The sequence below is a fragment of the Silurus aristotelis genome (assembly GCF_946808225.1).
Source record: "Silurus aristotelis genome assembly, chromosome: 4".
Taxonomy (NCBI): domain Eukaryota; kingdom Metazoa; phylum Chordata; class Actinopteri; order Siluriformes; family Siluridae; genus Silurus; species Silurus aristotelis.
The window spans coordinates 11,682,269-11,698,821 of record NC_139577.1 but is presented as its reverse complement, the minus strand read 5'-3'; the positions used below and the strand labels follow the sequence as shown (position 1 = coordinate 11,698,821).

At 39.0% G+C, this 16,553-nt stretch overlaps 1 protein-coding gene across 3 annotated transcripts in view; it reads right to left on the bottom strand.

Annotated features, from left to right (window-relative positions):
- The window catches only part of eml4 (EMAP like 4), a 99,149-nt gene extending 83,186 nt beyond the window's left edge, over window positions 1-15,963 (bottom strand). For all 3 annotated transcript variants that reach the window (XM_083539905.1, XM_083539908.1, XM_083539909.1), the window contains exon 1: window positions 15,499-15,963. In XM_083539905.1, the coding sequence (XP_083396031.1) occupies window positions 15,499-15,523 (25 nt within the window). In that variant the 5' untranslated portion in view covers window positions 15,524-15,963. The remainder of the gene's footprint in view (window positions 1-15,498) is intronic.
- Window positions 15,964-16,553: the final 590 nt, after the last annotated feature.

Below are 16,553 nucleotides of genomic sequence, written 5' to 3'. Positions count from 1 at the left end.
TTTCATGGTCAATAATGAATGGAATTCCTTTTCGAGAGCCAGTTACTCACCCACTCAAGATTATCTTGCGTTTACATTGCGGTATCTGTTTTAGTTTTATGTTTGTTTGAGTGATGCGAGTTGTAAAGCTCAAAATATTTTTGAGATATGAGACGAGATACAAGACTTCAGAAATCCATCCAGCGTGAACAGGCTTGTGTGTGCTCACACTTCCGTTGTTTTTGTTTCGCCCCTATTTTTTCATGCACAAGTAGAGTGTGCTTGAAAACAGACTTTTTCCTTACTTGAACTCAAAATCTCTTCTTCTTCATCTACTTCCCTAATGGGAGAAGCCAAAAGGTCACCACAGCGGATCATCCGTCTCCATACCCCCCTGTCCTCTACATCTGCCTCTTTCAAACCAACTACCTGCATGTCTTCCCTTACCACATCCATAAACCTCCTCCTTGGCTTTTCTCTGTTCCTTTCTTCCTGGTGGCTCCATCCTCAGCATTCTTCTACTGATGTACCCCATGTCCCTCCTCTGCACATGTCGAAAATATCTCAATCTCGCCTTCCTCACCTTGTCTCCAAAATGTCCATGCGCTGTCCCTCTAATAAACTTGTTTGTAATCCTGTCCATCTTTGTCACTCCCGACAAAAACCTTAACATCTTCAGCTCTCCACCTCCTGTCTTTTAGTCAATGCCACTGTCTCTAAACCATACAACATAGCAGGTCTCACCACAGTCTGATAAACTATCAATTAATCAATCAATCATTTTCTTCCGCTTATCCGTAATTCGGGTCGCGGGGGCAGCAGTCTAAGCAGGCCCCCGCCTTCGACTGCTGCCCAATCCTCACAGCACCGTCCCTTACGGTCCCTCCTGCAGGTGGTGAGCCCACAGGAAGGCGGCCCCACGTCACTCCGACATCACGGACCTTAATATTACCCTCGTAAGGGACCCCCGGAGCATAGAGGGTTAAGGGCCTTGCTCAAGGGCCCAAGAGTGGCAGCTTGGCGATACCGGGGCTTGAACCCCAGACCTCCGATCGGCAACCCAGCACCTTAACCACTGGAGCCACCACTCCCCCTTCTGATAAACTACTTGAACTCAAATTATTATTATTATTATTTATGTATTTACATGAGAAAACCATTAAACAGGCACTTTTTATTCACGCTCTCACTGGGTTATACAACATTGATATCTGTATGGATATAGGTTTGTGGACACCTGACATTAAGAGTTGCTGGTGCTCATTAAACATTCACCTTCAGATTTAGTCCCCATTTGCTATTAAAATAATCTCCACTCTTCTGTTAAGATGTTCCACTAGGTTTTAGAGGGTGGTTATATAAGATTTGTGCCCATTCAGCCACAAGAGCATTAAAGTCAGGTACTGGGAAGTGGTCGCTCTGTGGTTAAAACATGAGACTTAATAGGACTTCGGAAGGTTGTAAGGTCAAATCCCAGCACCACCAACTTCCACTGCTTAACTCTAATACTGCTCAGTGTAAAATGAGATAACTGTAAGTCACTCTAGTAAGGGGCATCTGCCAAATGCCACTGCATGTAAATTTACTGATTAAGGTGAGATGAAGAGGCCTGGGGTGCTTTCAATGCTTCAGTTCACACCAATGGAGTTCAATAGGGATGAGGTCAGAGCTCTGTAGAAGGCCAATCAAGATATTTTACTACAAACCATATCTTCATGGAGCTGGCTTAGTCATGTTGAAACTGCCTAGTTAAAGTAAATGAAACATGTAATGCTACTGCATCCCAAAACATCCCATATAACTGTTTCTTCAGATTTGTGGTAACAGTTTGGGAAAAGAACAACATATGGCGACAGACAGACAGACAGACAGACAGACAGACAGACAGACAGACAGACAGACAGACAGACGGGCACGGCAGTAACGGTTCACATTTCAAGACCTCTGAAAAAGGCCAGACACTGCACAGTTGTGATTTGTAGGTGACAAACAGCTAAAAATAAGCTGCACAGCACAACACTGCAAACAGCCACTCTCAAACACAGACACACAGAAGAAACTAAATCACCCAAATCATCTGACGGTTCAGTATATAAGAAAAATCATGCAAATAAACGTCAAAAACATCAGTTAATATTTATAGCACATATCGGAAGGTGCAAAAGCAATATGATCTTTTTAACTTTTATCATGTCCTCTGTGATGGGCCCTGAAGAGCTGGTTTCAATATTTAGAAAAAAAAGAGGATCTCCTGGAATTTACAGACCAAAATGTGTAGACACACATAACAGTGCAGAAAACAAACAAAAAAATATCGATTGAGCTGCAGGCTACATTTGTCAGACATGAAGTGTGTTTGGTTCAAGCCAACAGGAGGTCTACAGTACATCAATTGTTTATTGCAACTGAATAAGCATTTCAGATTACACGCTTGTTCAAAGTTGAAGTAGGTCGGCTACAAAAGCAGAAGTACTTCTGCCTATTAAAAGAATTTATAAAAAAAAAAAAAAAATAGTTCAATGGGTCGAATAAGGTGAGCAGTGATCCTATTTGTCTCCCAGCCAAGGCTCACCATTCTATGCGATCTGTCTGCATTTCTCTCGCACACACATACACACACAAAAAATTTGCACAGCGCACTGAAAGGCCTGACTTATGACCTGCTGAATACAACCTGCAGTCTTATTCTAGGGAACACTTTGTCATATTAAGCCAGGCATCCAAACCAGTTTACATCAGTTTACTCAGTTAATCCATGTGTCGAGACATTTCTCCGTCTCTATAATTGGTTTGGTTTGGATTGTGGTCTGGGATTTTACTGGGCCACATATTGGGTCGCTTTGCTGTCAGGAGGTAAATCCGTGCCCTAGACTAAAGAACACTGAAACAGGTTTTCTTCTATAACTGGCTCCAATTCACACCAATGCAGTTCAATAGGGCTGAGGTACAAGCTCTATAGTAGGCCACTCAAGTTCTTCAACTCCAACACATGTTTTAGTTCATCCCCAAAGTGTTTAATAGGGATGAGGTCAGAGCTCTATAGAAGACCAATCAAGATATTTTACTACAAACCATATCTTCATGGAGCTGGCTTGTCATGCTGAAACTGCCTATTTGAAGTGAATAAAACATTTAATGCTAGTGCATCCAAAAACATCCCATATAACTGTTCCTTCTGATTTGTGGTAATCAGGGGGATTAACAACGCTCCAACAAGCAAAGCAATTTAATTCTGGTTTCATCCAACCAGACATTTTACCCACTAATTGTGTGTGTCTCTAACACACTTACTCATTTATTTACACTTATTTATACTTATTTTATTAATAAATGCCTTCCTCATGGTTTCTACCATTGATTTATTAAGCCCATCTTTGTGTGTCCAAACTATGGTTGTCTCATGAACAGATTCTCTCACTGAGCTCCAGCTCCTCCAGCGTTTCCCTTGGCCTCTTGTTTGTGTCTCTCTATGAATAATGTCCTTCTGTCCCAGTCACTGCAAACTTGTAGACAGCCTCCTCTAGTCAGACATATACCATATACTTTCCATTTTATTTTTATAATGTATTTTGGTTTTCAACAGGATGTTCAAAGTTTCAGATATTTGCATAACCAAACGCTAATACTTTTCAAAGACTGGGTCATACATTTTCTTTTCATACCTAAAAAGTCTTCTTGATATTTATTTATTTATTTATTTATTTATTTAGGTTCTATTACACACTCAGGAGCCTCTTAGAAACAGGTGCATTTTAAATCGAGACCACAGGTAGATTGCATTTTAATCCTACTTATTTTCTTATTTAGGGGAGGTGGTAGCTCTGCGGTTTAGGCTCTTGGGTTCCCTCTTGGGTCTGGTTCCTCTCAAGGTTTCTTCCTTTGCCACCTCAGGGAGTTTTTCCTTCCCACATTCGCCACCGGCTTGCTCATCAGGGACACACAACTTACACTTATAAAGAACATCTTATCCATTTTTATCACCACATTATCTGTGTAAAGCTGCTTTGAGACAATCTTCATTGTTAAAAGTGCTATACAAATAAAAATGAATTAAACAGAATTGTTATGGATTAATGGCATTTATGACACTTGCACACCAGACACACATACCACACAGGAAGGTTAAAACCGGTTAACAAGAACCTGTACTTCAAGATGTTTTCTACAGATACTCTCTACAATGGCCTGATATTCTCTCTCTCTCTCTCTCTCTCTCTCTCTCTCTCTCTCTCTCTCTCTCTCTCTCTCTCTCTCTCTCTCTCTCTCTCTCTCTCTCTCTCTCTCTCTCTCTCTCTCTCTCTCTCTCTCTCTCTATGTGGTCTGGCTCAAAGTACAGCATATATATTGTACCCCCCAAGTTATTCGGCTCCAAAAGTGATTGCTGGAACTATCGGGAAAAATACAGGTAGTTTTTCAGGGTTACGTTATACAGTACAAGAGTGCCCTCTACAGGCGAATCACAAATGCAATGTGCGTTTTTTTTTTTTTATTCATTTTTATTTACTTTTTTATCTAGTATATATTATTCAGTTATTGGCAAGTACGATCCAACCTAGTTTGGTAAATCTCTAGTGCAGTCAATGTTCCAATTTTTCTCAATTGTGTTCAAGAGGGTTGAGGTCCGAGGTTTATAGCTGGCCACTCAAGATCTTTTACTTTGGAGTGGAGTAAAGAAGTGAAGGAGTAAAGGAAGGAAGAAAGGAAGATTGAAAGGAAGGAAAGAAGATCAGAGCAAAATAGTGGATTTCAGAAAAACAATTCATGATCAATCTTCCTCCACTGTGCTGAAGTGTGTAAATGGACCTTGTTATCATCGTTTCACACTGTACAACATAAATGAGCAGGCCCGAACCGCCGAACTTGCTAAACTTCCAAACAGTCCTTTCTCTCAGCGACACACACACCCACACACACACACAAAATCCTTGGTAATTCCTCTCTCCTCAGTTGTGTATTAGTCTGTTTATTTGGACTACAGTCCACCATAGTCATTTCAATACCAATATCACATCTGTACTATATGGACAAAAGATTTGTACAACCTCAAATACAAAGAATATTGGTAGAGTGTATAAAAACAAAACAAAAAAAAAATGTATAAACTAAAATACAATGCAATGGTTTGCAAAGCTTATAAAGCCAGATTTTACTCACAAACCCGAAGGAAAATTCACCATTTTAAGAAAAACACTTCTCAAAAAACTTTGGGACAGACAACAAAAGGCTGCTATAATCAGAGCTCCGTTTAAAAGCCTGCATCTCTGAGAATATGGTGGTGCATTAGTGCCTATGGAATGGGCAGCTTTTACATCTGAAAAGGCTCCATTAATGCTGAAAGGTATATTGAGGATTTAGAGCAACTAACACTTCCATTCAGAAAATGTATTTTCCAGAGAAGGTCTTGCATATTTAGCAAGACAATGCTAACTGCATACTGCATCTATTAGAACTGCATGGCTTTATAGTAGAAGAGTCCAGGTGCTAAAGTGACCTTTCACCTATCGAAAACATTTAGAGAATCGTGAAACAAAAAAATGACAAAAAAAAAAGACCCAAGCAGCTAGAATCCTGTATCACTGTATCAGACACAAATGGGACAACATTCTTCTACGTAAACTCCACCAACTGTCTCCACAGTTCCTACATATATGTATACACACAGATGCCTCAAATAACAGCATTGAAATCGCTTCAATCTGATCATTGCTGTGTTTTTAGTAAGGTTTTTGCAACATGTGACCTGCAGATCAATTATTGCTAAGCCTGAAAAGTAAAGATGCTCTCATACTAATAGAAAGCATGACCAATCCAAACTATTAATATGCAACAGTTGGCGCTTCTTTTATAGTTTACTGGAGCACAACTTCATTCATCTGAGAATTGATTCCTTGTCAGTAAGCACTTTATCCTGGTCAAAGTCACAGTGGATTTCAAGTCTATCCCAGGAACACTGAACACTGGAAATACAAGCCAGTCGATTGCGTGGATTTACACACACACACACACACACACACACACACACACACACACACACACACACACACACACACACACACACACACACACAAAATGCTGAGAGGCAATCTAAAATATTCTCTAAATCCCCCTACCAGTATCTTCTTGAAGGTCTAAGGAAGCGGGAGAACACCCACATGAACACGAGAAACATGAGAACCACACAGTAGCTCAGATATGAAGCAGGGACCCTGGAGCTGTGAGATACCAAAGCTTACTGCTGCACCACCATGCAAATCTAAGTTATTACACAAACCCTTAATCGCACAAACCAAGACATACTGAAACCCCTTGCAAAGATTCATTTGATTGCAGTGCACATTAGCATAATTAATCAAAATAGTTTGCATCATTAAGCTCCTTTTTGAATTATTCAGTGCATCCTCAAGACCCCTCACACACACCCATGAGACATGCATGCACACACACATGCACACATTCTCCTCTTCATTCCAGATGTAATGTAATCCATTGTTATGAAGGAAAAAGAGGCGAGGAATGCACAGAGTTGGAAGACAGCATTCCTGCATCTGGAAGTGCTCAAACACACGTGTGTCCCCTTCCAGATTCCCCCCCCCCCCCTCTCGAACCCTCTCTGCTTTCCTTCTCCTCGCGTTTCGTCCTTCACCAAATGAAATATTGCAATCCAATCCGCTGCTCGTCTCTGATAATAAAATTCAGTGAAGATAGCGTCAGCACAGGTTACACATTTACACACACACACGTTGTAATATTATCCCACAGTTCACACACTGTCACATTAGTGCTAAATCATGCTCAAGTGTCTTAGGGTTAAATACTGAAAATGAAAAGCTGTAGCTCAAACATATAAAAAGCCATAAACTGAGCTTAGAATCGAACACATCAGAATTAAGTAAAATTCTTTTAACCCAAAGCATGCAAACAAATTGACCTCATGATACTGAACTTTATACTCTATATAGACAATTTGTGGACACCTGACCATAAGATTCTTTGTATTTTTTTGAAACATCCCATTCCACATTTAGCCTCCATTTTCTCTTACAGTAACCTCCACTAATCTGGGAAGATGTTCTACTGGATTTTGGCATGTGCTTGTGGAGATTTGATCTCAACAAGGATGGATGGACGTTCTGTGCCACCCAGATGAGGAAGACTTCCCTTTTGAGTCAGGTTCCTCTTTAGGTTTCTATTGAAATAAGATCCTGGATTACCTTCGCTTAAAGCTATAATGAACTACAATATGTTTTAACATCATCACAAAAGCAATGAGTCCAGGTAAAAGTTTTTCCTTTTATCATAACATATAAAAAATTACAAATATATATATACAGGATGTATATACTCCTTGAATTTTACATCCATAAACACCTGTCATGCCTTATTTGTGTTTCCTTTAATGTTTTAACATAAATTTTATTCCTAAAATCCTACGAAAGACAGCAAGAAAACTTTTTCTGCTTGCTTGAGCATGTCTCAACAGGCCCATAGTCAAATAAGTAGGAGCTGCTAACAGAGAAACAAAACATAAATCAATGATGTCAGAATAACAATAAAATGATATAAAAATATACATAAACAATAAATAAATATCGAAATTGTCAGCAATTCATGGCAAACTAAATTACAATACATTTAATGCTTCCAAAACCAATATATAAATTTGTATAATAAATCTAAAATAAATTTAAATATTATATTATATATTTACTGTTTTTTTTTTCCCCCTCATGTCACCTCAGGAAGTTTTTCCTTGCCATAGTTGACACTGGCTTGCTTATTAGGGATCAACTTACAATTATAAGAAGCAAAATATGGGCACTAAAACTTATACGTGCTTTTATACAACTTTATAACCTCTTTGTCTCTGTAAAGCTGCTTTGAGACAATGACCATGTAAAAAAAAAAAAGTGCTCTATAAATTACAATTACAGTGGTACCTCGACATGCGAGCGGTCACTCGGTCGATTTTTTGCTTTGATACGCAAGCAAAAACTTGAGATACGAGCTCGAGACGCCGCTGCAAGATGACGAAGCGAAGCCAGAAAGCGAAGATTGTGGCGAAAATTAAGATAAGCAAAGAAGAAAAAGTTTAGGGATACGTAGTGTACAGGAGTGATAGTAAAAAACGAGTTTTCACTCCGCCTCCACTTATCGCCTCTGTATTTAATAAAAAGGCTCAAGGTTTTTGATTCAACTGAATTTCAAAATAATAAGTCTAACTAAAAGGGCATAAAATAAAAATATCGAAACAAGTATATGTTAACACCAGCACATCATCACATCAATACTTCTCTACTCTTATTCTAAACTTAGAATACCTGTTATTTATCATTGGTACTGTTGATTAACACTGACCCTTAAATGCAGAAGCTGCATATGCACAAGCCTACACACCGACATATTTTGGGTACACAGCAGGAAGCAGAGGTGGGGGACCGCAATAGGGTAAAGAGGGAGATCAGGACACTATTTATATCACATGCAACATGGGGGTTTAATGTAGTGAGGGCAGCAGGAGTGAAAACAATAAAGTAAAAGAAGATTAGAGACTGTGCTGGTAAAACTATTTTACTTAAGCATGCTGAATGAACTATACATCCCTCCAAATGCGGAAACATAACTGACAAAAGAAAAAGTTTACAAATTTAAGTAAAAACTTTTTGACGTCTGCAAAACAAAAAACACACCAAATGGTGCACCTCAGTACTATTTACGATATGCCACACCTATTTCAATCAAAAGGTACAGGTTACCTCAAAAGTCTTTAATAGAGGCAGAACTTTCTTCTCCAAAGCCCATTGTTATGGATTAGCCTTCCATTTAGTGTTAGTAGGTATTGCTTCATTGGTAATGAAGCACATCTGGAGGGATCACAATTATAAAGTGTTTTGATGATGAGCTGGGATGTTGTTGTCTCCCCAATAGGAAGTGGATGGCTGTTTTATAATCCAGAGCTCCCTCAGAACTGTGTTACCTTCTGGCACTCCCTTTTAGTTATGCCGTTATTCATAATTTTGCTTGAACTCTGATCACACTGCACAGCGCTGAACGATTACGCTGCCTAATAATAATGTTTCTTTCTCTACATATGCTCCTGACGTACTAATGATCTTGTCCCCATCTGTGCTTTGGACTTGCCTAATCCATCCTGAACCACCAACTCTGGAAGTGCTACTCTGTGCAGCTGAGGATGGATCCACATGAACAGCCATCTATGAGGTTACTCAACCCAGGAATTATAAGGACAGCTTTGGACTGTAATTAGCACAGATTGTACCGGAGTTACGATGGTTTGATTTTTCGATCTTATAATGACAATAGTGATACGACAGGAAATAGGCTGCTACATTTGCAGAAACTACTAACATTTACATATGTGTGGTACAATAAGGATGAAAGAGTGCATCCCCCCTTTAATCGTGAACCAGTGCTCAGCCACGCACCCGCTGCCACATACACATACACACAGAAATTACTCTGAAATATGTACTGTAAATTAAATTATTAACAAATTTAAAAAAATACTGATCACCATTATTTGAGATTTCTGGGTAGGCTAGGTCATGTCTCGACTTTTTTTTTTTTTATTGTGTTGGGTTCATCGGAAGCATCTGCATCGTAAGTTGGGGAATACCTGTATAAACAAACAGTCTACTACAATGACAAAGTATCCTAGTATTCATCTAGTATCTAGAAATAAACAGTTGATAAGGATGAAACTATAATGTATATACATTTGGGGTCACCTAATTGAGGATGGGTTCACTTCTAAGTCTGGTTCCTCTCAAGGGTTGTTTTTTTTAAGGATAAAGTTTCTAATTTAGGGGCTTAAAGGGACTAGTTTGCATATTTGTTTTTTCAATCTATTTATTTCTGTAAAGCTGCTTTGGTACAATGTGCATTGTTAAAAACACTATACATATAGAACTAAATTGAATTGAACTTGAATTAAAACAAGAGCTCAAGCAACTGGGTTTGAAAATCACGTAGAAGTACGTGGAAAGACTGAGAACACCGAGAACACTACAAATTGCAGCGATCATTAAACTGCTGCATACACAAAGTCACTTGGAAATTAAATATCAATTTTTCAAAATAATATTTAAAAAATATTAATATCAATATCAAAAACAAAGACATTTACATTTGGAAGATGCCCTTATCCAGTGCGACTTACATTCATCTCATTCATACAACTGAGTAGCTATGGGGTTAAGGGCCTTGCACAGGAGCCCAGGAGTGGCAGCTTGGTGTGGATGAGATTCGAACTCATGACCTTCAGATCCAAAGTCCGATGCTTTAACCACCAAGTCTGGTTATGATGATTCAGGGCAAGTAAAAGATGAGATTGGGCAACCTTTTAGACTCCAGTAGCTAAAAGATGTATTAATCTAAATTCATAGCAGCCTGAAAAAAATGTATAAATCGAAACATCCACTTGTGGCCAACATACTTTATTCAGTGTAATAAAGCTTTACTTTTAGCTTCTAATCAAAATTCAATACAAAATATACAATATGTTGTTTATACACGACAGACTACAGTGCTTACAAGCCAGTAGAATTGATGGCTTTTATCATATGAAACTCCTCTGGCGACAGTAGAGTAGTGAAGGTGAAACAGCCCTTGCATAAGGTTAGCTCAACCTTTGACATTTCCTCCTGTTACACAGAACCGCAGGATGTGGGATGCTGAATGTCACACACATGCACAGTTGCGTGTGGATGACACCACAGCAAGTTCCTGTCTATCATGCTTGCAGTCTTTCTGTGCCAGAACTCTTCTTAGAAAAGGCATGAATGTGCGTCAGAGTCAAATACCTGTACCTGGCATTTTCACTTAGCAACAGAAAAGAGGCTAAATATCGAGATGGCTGGCGCACCCGACTAGGCGATCTCCAAAGAAAAGCAAACGTGAATAGATGACCAAATGCAATCTGAAACCTTTGTTGTATATTGTGAGTGATTGAGAGAAATAAAGAGGATACAAAAACTGCTTTGCCCACTGTTTCAGCACTTTGTGACTGAATGTAGGTCAGGCACAAATCTGCTGCATGAAAAGTTATGGCAGTGTTGTTCTTGGAATGATTGAAATATGCAAAAGGAGCACTTTAATCAATCTGCATATTTTTTAGAATACCATGAGTTCCAGAGCCCAACCTCAGATTTACAAGAAATTCAACTTTGAGATTAAACTGAGGTTATCACAAATGTATGTAATTTATTTTTATTTAATTTAAAGCTGTGGCTATTACATAACTAATCATTCACACAAACACCCAATTCCATTACATGAAAAAAACTTGGTGGTCAGAAAAGGATCACAATGGCAACTCAAAATGTATTAATCTGCCAATATCCTTACTAATTAATAAAATAGGTTATGTAAAAAGCTTTTATTTCATAAACCGTAATTATTTATTCATTATATTAGTTGTATTAATTCATTTGTTTATTTACTGTCTATAATTACAGTCTTTCAGCTGCTCCCTTTAGGGGTCGCCAGAGCAGTTCCATATCACTCTACATAGCAGTCCTCTACATCTGCCTCTTTAAAACCAACCATCTGCATGTCTTCACTCAGCACATCCATAAACCTCCTCCTTGGCCTTCCTCTTTTGATCCGGCCTGGTGGCTCCATCCTCAGCATTCTTCTACCTGTATATACCATGTCCTCCCTCTGCACATGTCCAAACCATCTCAACCGCACCTCTCTCACCTTGTCTCCAAAATGCCCTACATGCACAGTCTCTCCAATAAACTAATTTCTAATCCATCCCAGTCCGTCCTGATGAAAGTCTCAGCATCTTCCACTCCTCCTTCAACAACCTCCAGTTCAGTTTCCTGCCTTTTTTTCAATGCCACCGTTTCTAAACCACATACCAGGTCTTATACACTTTTCCTTTTACTCTTGTAGTTACCCTAATAAATCAACGACTGTAGACAGAAAATTTATCAACAAATATAGTCTACACAAAATACAAACTTTTTGTTGATCAACTAACATACATGTACAAAATATCCACGTACAACCCCAATTCCAAAAAAAGCTGGTAAACTGTATAAAATGTCATTTAAACAGAATGCAAATCTCATAAACCCATATTTTATTCACAATAGAATATAGAAAACATATCAAATGTTCAAACTTAGGAAATGTTCTATTCATTTTTTATTTGATTGCTGCAACACCTTAACAAATATGAACAGGCAAAAAAGTCTGAAAAAGTGTAATTAAAATTTAACAATTGGAGAAACGTTTTGCAACTAGCAAGGTTAATTGAAAACAGGTCAGTACGATGATTAGGTATAAATAGTGTATTTTAAAGAGGCAGAGTCTCTCAGAAGTAAAGATGGGCAGAGCTTCACCAATCTGTAAAATGACTGTGCCTACAACATGTGGAACAATTTCAGCATAATGTTCCTTAACATACAATCGCAAAACAGTTAAATAACTTAGCAGCTACAGTGCATAATATCAAAAGTTTCAAAGAATCTGGAGAAAAGCCTTGCATATTTGAGCAAGACAATGCTAACTGCATACTACATCTATTACAATAGCATGACTTTGTAGTAGCACCATTTAAAAACATTTGCTGCATCATAAAACAAAAAATACAACAAAGGACACCCAGAACAGTGACACGGATGACTCGGGTGAATCAAGTGAACCAGGTGACTCAAGAGTCATCTAACTCAATGGAATCAGGTGAATCAGGTGACTCAAGTAACACATGAATAAACTGCCATGGGTGTTTGTTTAGTCATTTCTCCTTCTCTCACACTCACACGCGCTTCTCCTCCCCGTGATGAAAAGATGGACAGACTTGTTGGACTGTGTCATGCTCGCAGCTCGCTCAACCCCTGTGATGGCCGCCAGTCTGTGAGCATCGTAGCGAGAGTAAAGAGCCGTGCTGGTGAAGGAGGAACTCATTGCTCCGTCAGAGCCGCCGACCTGCAGCATGTTACACACCTCGCTGTAAAAATGAGCGTACGTGGGTAGAGCGTAGAAAATCACATTCTGGATTCCTCTAATATGTGTCTGATACAGGACTCTAACTGTTGAGCAGTTAGAGTCCTGTATCAGACACATATAGGACAACATTTCTCTCACAAAAATTCAGCAACTGGTAATTTCTCAGATGTAAACTGACAAAAGACGTGATGCTACACATGTGCCTGTTTCAACTTTTTTGAGACCTGTTACAGCAATCAAATTCAAAATAAAAAAAAATAAAAAAATTTGAGATATATATATATATATTTATACACACACACACACACACACACACACACACACACACACACACACACACACAGTATACATACATACATATACACACAGTATACATACATACACATACACACACACACATACACATATATATATATATACATATATATACACATATATATATATATATATATATATATACACACACACATACACATACATACATATACATATATATATATATATATATATATATATATATATATATATATATATATATATATATAAAATGTATGTATGTGTATATGTGTGTATATATATATATATATATATATATATATATATATATATATATATATATATATATATATATATATATATATATATATATAAAAAGCTCAAATACCACTGACTGACTCACTCACTCATCACGAAATCTCAAAAACCACTGAACGGATTGCAATGAAATTTGGAACATACCTTCCTCTTGGGTCTTAGGTGCTCACTAAGAAAGGGTTTTGAAAAATTCACCCTGGATCGCGGCTAACTCGCGAAAAACACGATTTCTCACGCATTGTAAACTCTTCAAAATAACATTACGGATCCTAATGAAACTTAGTACATTGTTTCTTATTAGATGTTAGATGCACGATAAAAATTATTTTCAAAGTAGTTTGCCCTGTATCGGTACTACAAAGGGGTAGTACGTTATTTGTTGACGTTACGTTCTGATCTCTGATCATCCAGTCCTGCTCAGTGCTTACTGCTTATTGCCATATTGCTTAGCGTTCTGCCTTCCGTAGCGAAGCACAGGTACTTTCAGCTAGTATCAGTCAGTGGTATTTGACCTTATATATATATATATATATATATATAAATAAATATATATAAATATATATAAAAGGTATGAAAACAAGAAAGGTAAGGAAGAAGACAGGGACAAGGAAGGTAAAAGAAAGAAAATAAACAAAAGGAAAGGAAAGGAAAGGATTAAAAAAAGGAAAAGAAATTTAAAAAAAAAAAAGGATAGGAGAGGAAATTTTTATTTTTTTTTTAAAGGAAAGGAGAGGAAAACATACAAAAAAGGAAAGGAGAATAAATTATTAAATATAGGAAATTAAAATATAAAAAAAAGAAAGGAAGATATGACAAATGAAAGGAAAAGAAACCATGGGAAAGAAAAGAAAAATATATATTAAAAACAATAAGGAAAATATGAGAATGAAAAGGAAAGGAAATTATTTACAAAAAAAAGTAAAGGAGAGGAAATTATATAAAAAACAAAGATTGGAGAGGATTTAAAAAAACAAAAAGGATAGGAGAGGAAAAAGGAAAAGGAAATTATAAAAGGTAGGAAAGGAAAATATGAGAAAGGAAGGGAAAATAATATTTATAAACAATATTTAAACCTCAACATCAAATTATAAAAAAAAAACAAACAAACAAAAAAAAAAAAGCCACGAATAAAAACAGCAATAGAAAACGCAAAACAACAAATACTGATGTACATCGGTGCACTACTTAGTAAACTAAGATTGGAGGTTTGACTGCAAACCAGAGCGCGCGCAGGCCGTTACTAAGCAACAGGCTGAACTGCAATTCCGCTTTCACCGGTACACTGTATCGGCAATATCTCACTCACATACTCAGCTTCCATTCAACACGATGGCGGCCCCCATCACTAATTCACCAATAGTAAACATGGCCAAATTAATGCCACGATCGTGCATAATGCCATTCTAGCAGACACAATACTACACACAGTGAATACGCACGGCTTTAAGAAAGCACGTGGGCAGTTTATTCCGGTCAGCGCATCTGACACCCGTCAATCCAAGTGATTACTGGCACACACCACCACACACACCGCACCACACCTCACTCACCAAGCGGATCTGGTATGGAAATAACCCGAGTCGAGACAGTTGCACGACGGGGAACAAATGAACCACAAAATCTGCGTGTAGCGCGCCGTGTAAACTGCGCTGTCATTGTGTTTCTGTGTCTCCGGAACGCACGGTGTTCATGCTCCAGCGGGTCTCTTGTCATCATCAGGAGCCACATATAAAGGCGTCTTGCAGGGACATTGGTATTAGCATTGGCACTGGTTAGGGACTGGAAGGCTTGATGATGCATGTGCATTATGCACGATGTGTTTTGCTTTCTACAATTAGCACGGCGGCTCTATATTCAGCCTGCTGCTCCGGCGAAAAGCCCGCTATTAATAGTAGACACGCAAAAGCCCGAGCATGTCTGAGACCAGAGCAGTGATCGCACCCAACTCACCTAAACTGCCGGCGAAACCGTCCATTTTCAGCGTAGAACGATTCCTGGAGAGACCGATTTCTGCGAGAGATGAACGTGGGGCCTGGAGAACCTGGCGCTGGGGAAGGAAGGAGGGATAGAGGGAGGGAATATTACACTACACGTTCTCCCCCGAATGGTTCGATCGTGCTTGAATTTGGGAAGGAATTCAACCAAGAGGCGATGATGCTCCAAGCTTGAAAAGGCCAATGGATCACGGCAGCGCCGCTGAGAGCCTACACGAGCGCAGCGCGCAGCACCTCCGGATCTCAGCTTCGAGCTTTCCGCGTTTCCGACTCCGCCTGCTTGTGGCGGGAGCTTCCTCCCTCCCTCTCCTCTCCTCTCCTCCTCCTCCCTCGACTCTTACAAGCACGCACACACGCCTCGACTTCCGCAAACACGTCCCGCTTTACCGGAATAATTTACCGGGGAAATTGAATCCAGACGCCTCTGGTTGGCTGCAAGAGCTCCCGGATGACGTCTGTCAAATAGACAAGTCCCGCCTTCAAAGCCTCACGCAACGCCCACATTAATAGATCCGCGATATTGCGACTCGCTCAAATACCCGCCCACTTTTGTACAGACCACGCCCCGAAAATCTGTGATTGGCTGGTTGGTTAAAAAAGCTCCCGGCTCACGCCTGTCAAATAGACGTGTCTTTAAAGTCCCGCGTTCAAAAACTCATACCACACCCACATTGATAGAGACGCGATATGTCGGCTTGATCAAATCCCCGCCCTCTTTTTTGATTGTTTGAAAAGCCAGCAGCGTGTATCCGCTGTTCTGTTTTTTGTCATAGCGTGTGTAAAGTAAGATCAGGATGGTTCACTGCTGTGCATCCCCTCTGACATTTCTCACATTTCATATTTTAGTCCTGAAGTGGGTTTCGGTGTGGCATGCATGGCTGTAAAGCGAAGCACGAATAAGGTAAAAAAGTATAAATCATGGGAGGATCGTTTGCCAAGCCAGTGTAAATCAATTGTTTTCATAGTTAGAAGGCTTTTTGTTCCTTTCAGCCTAGACTTCAGCAGGCATGT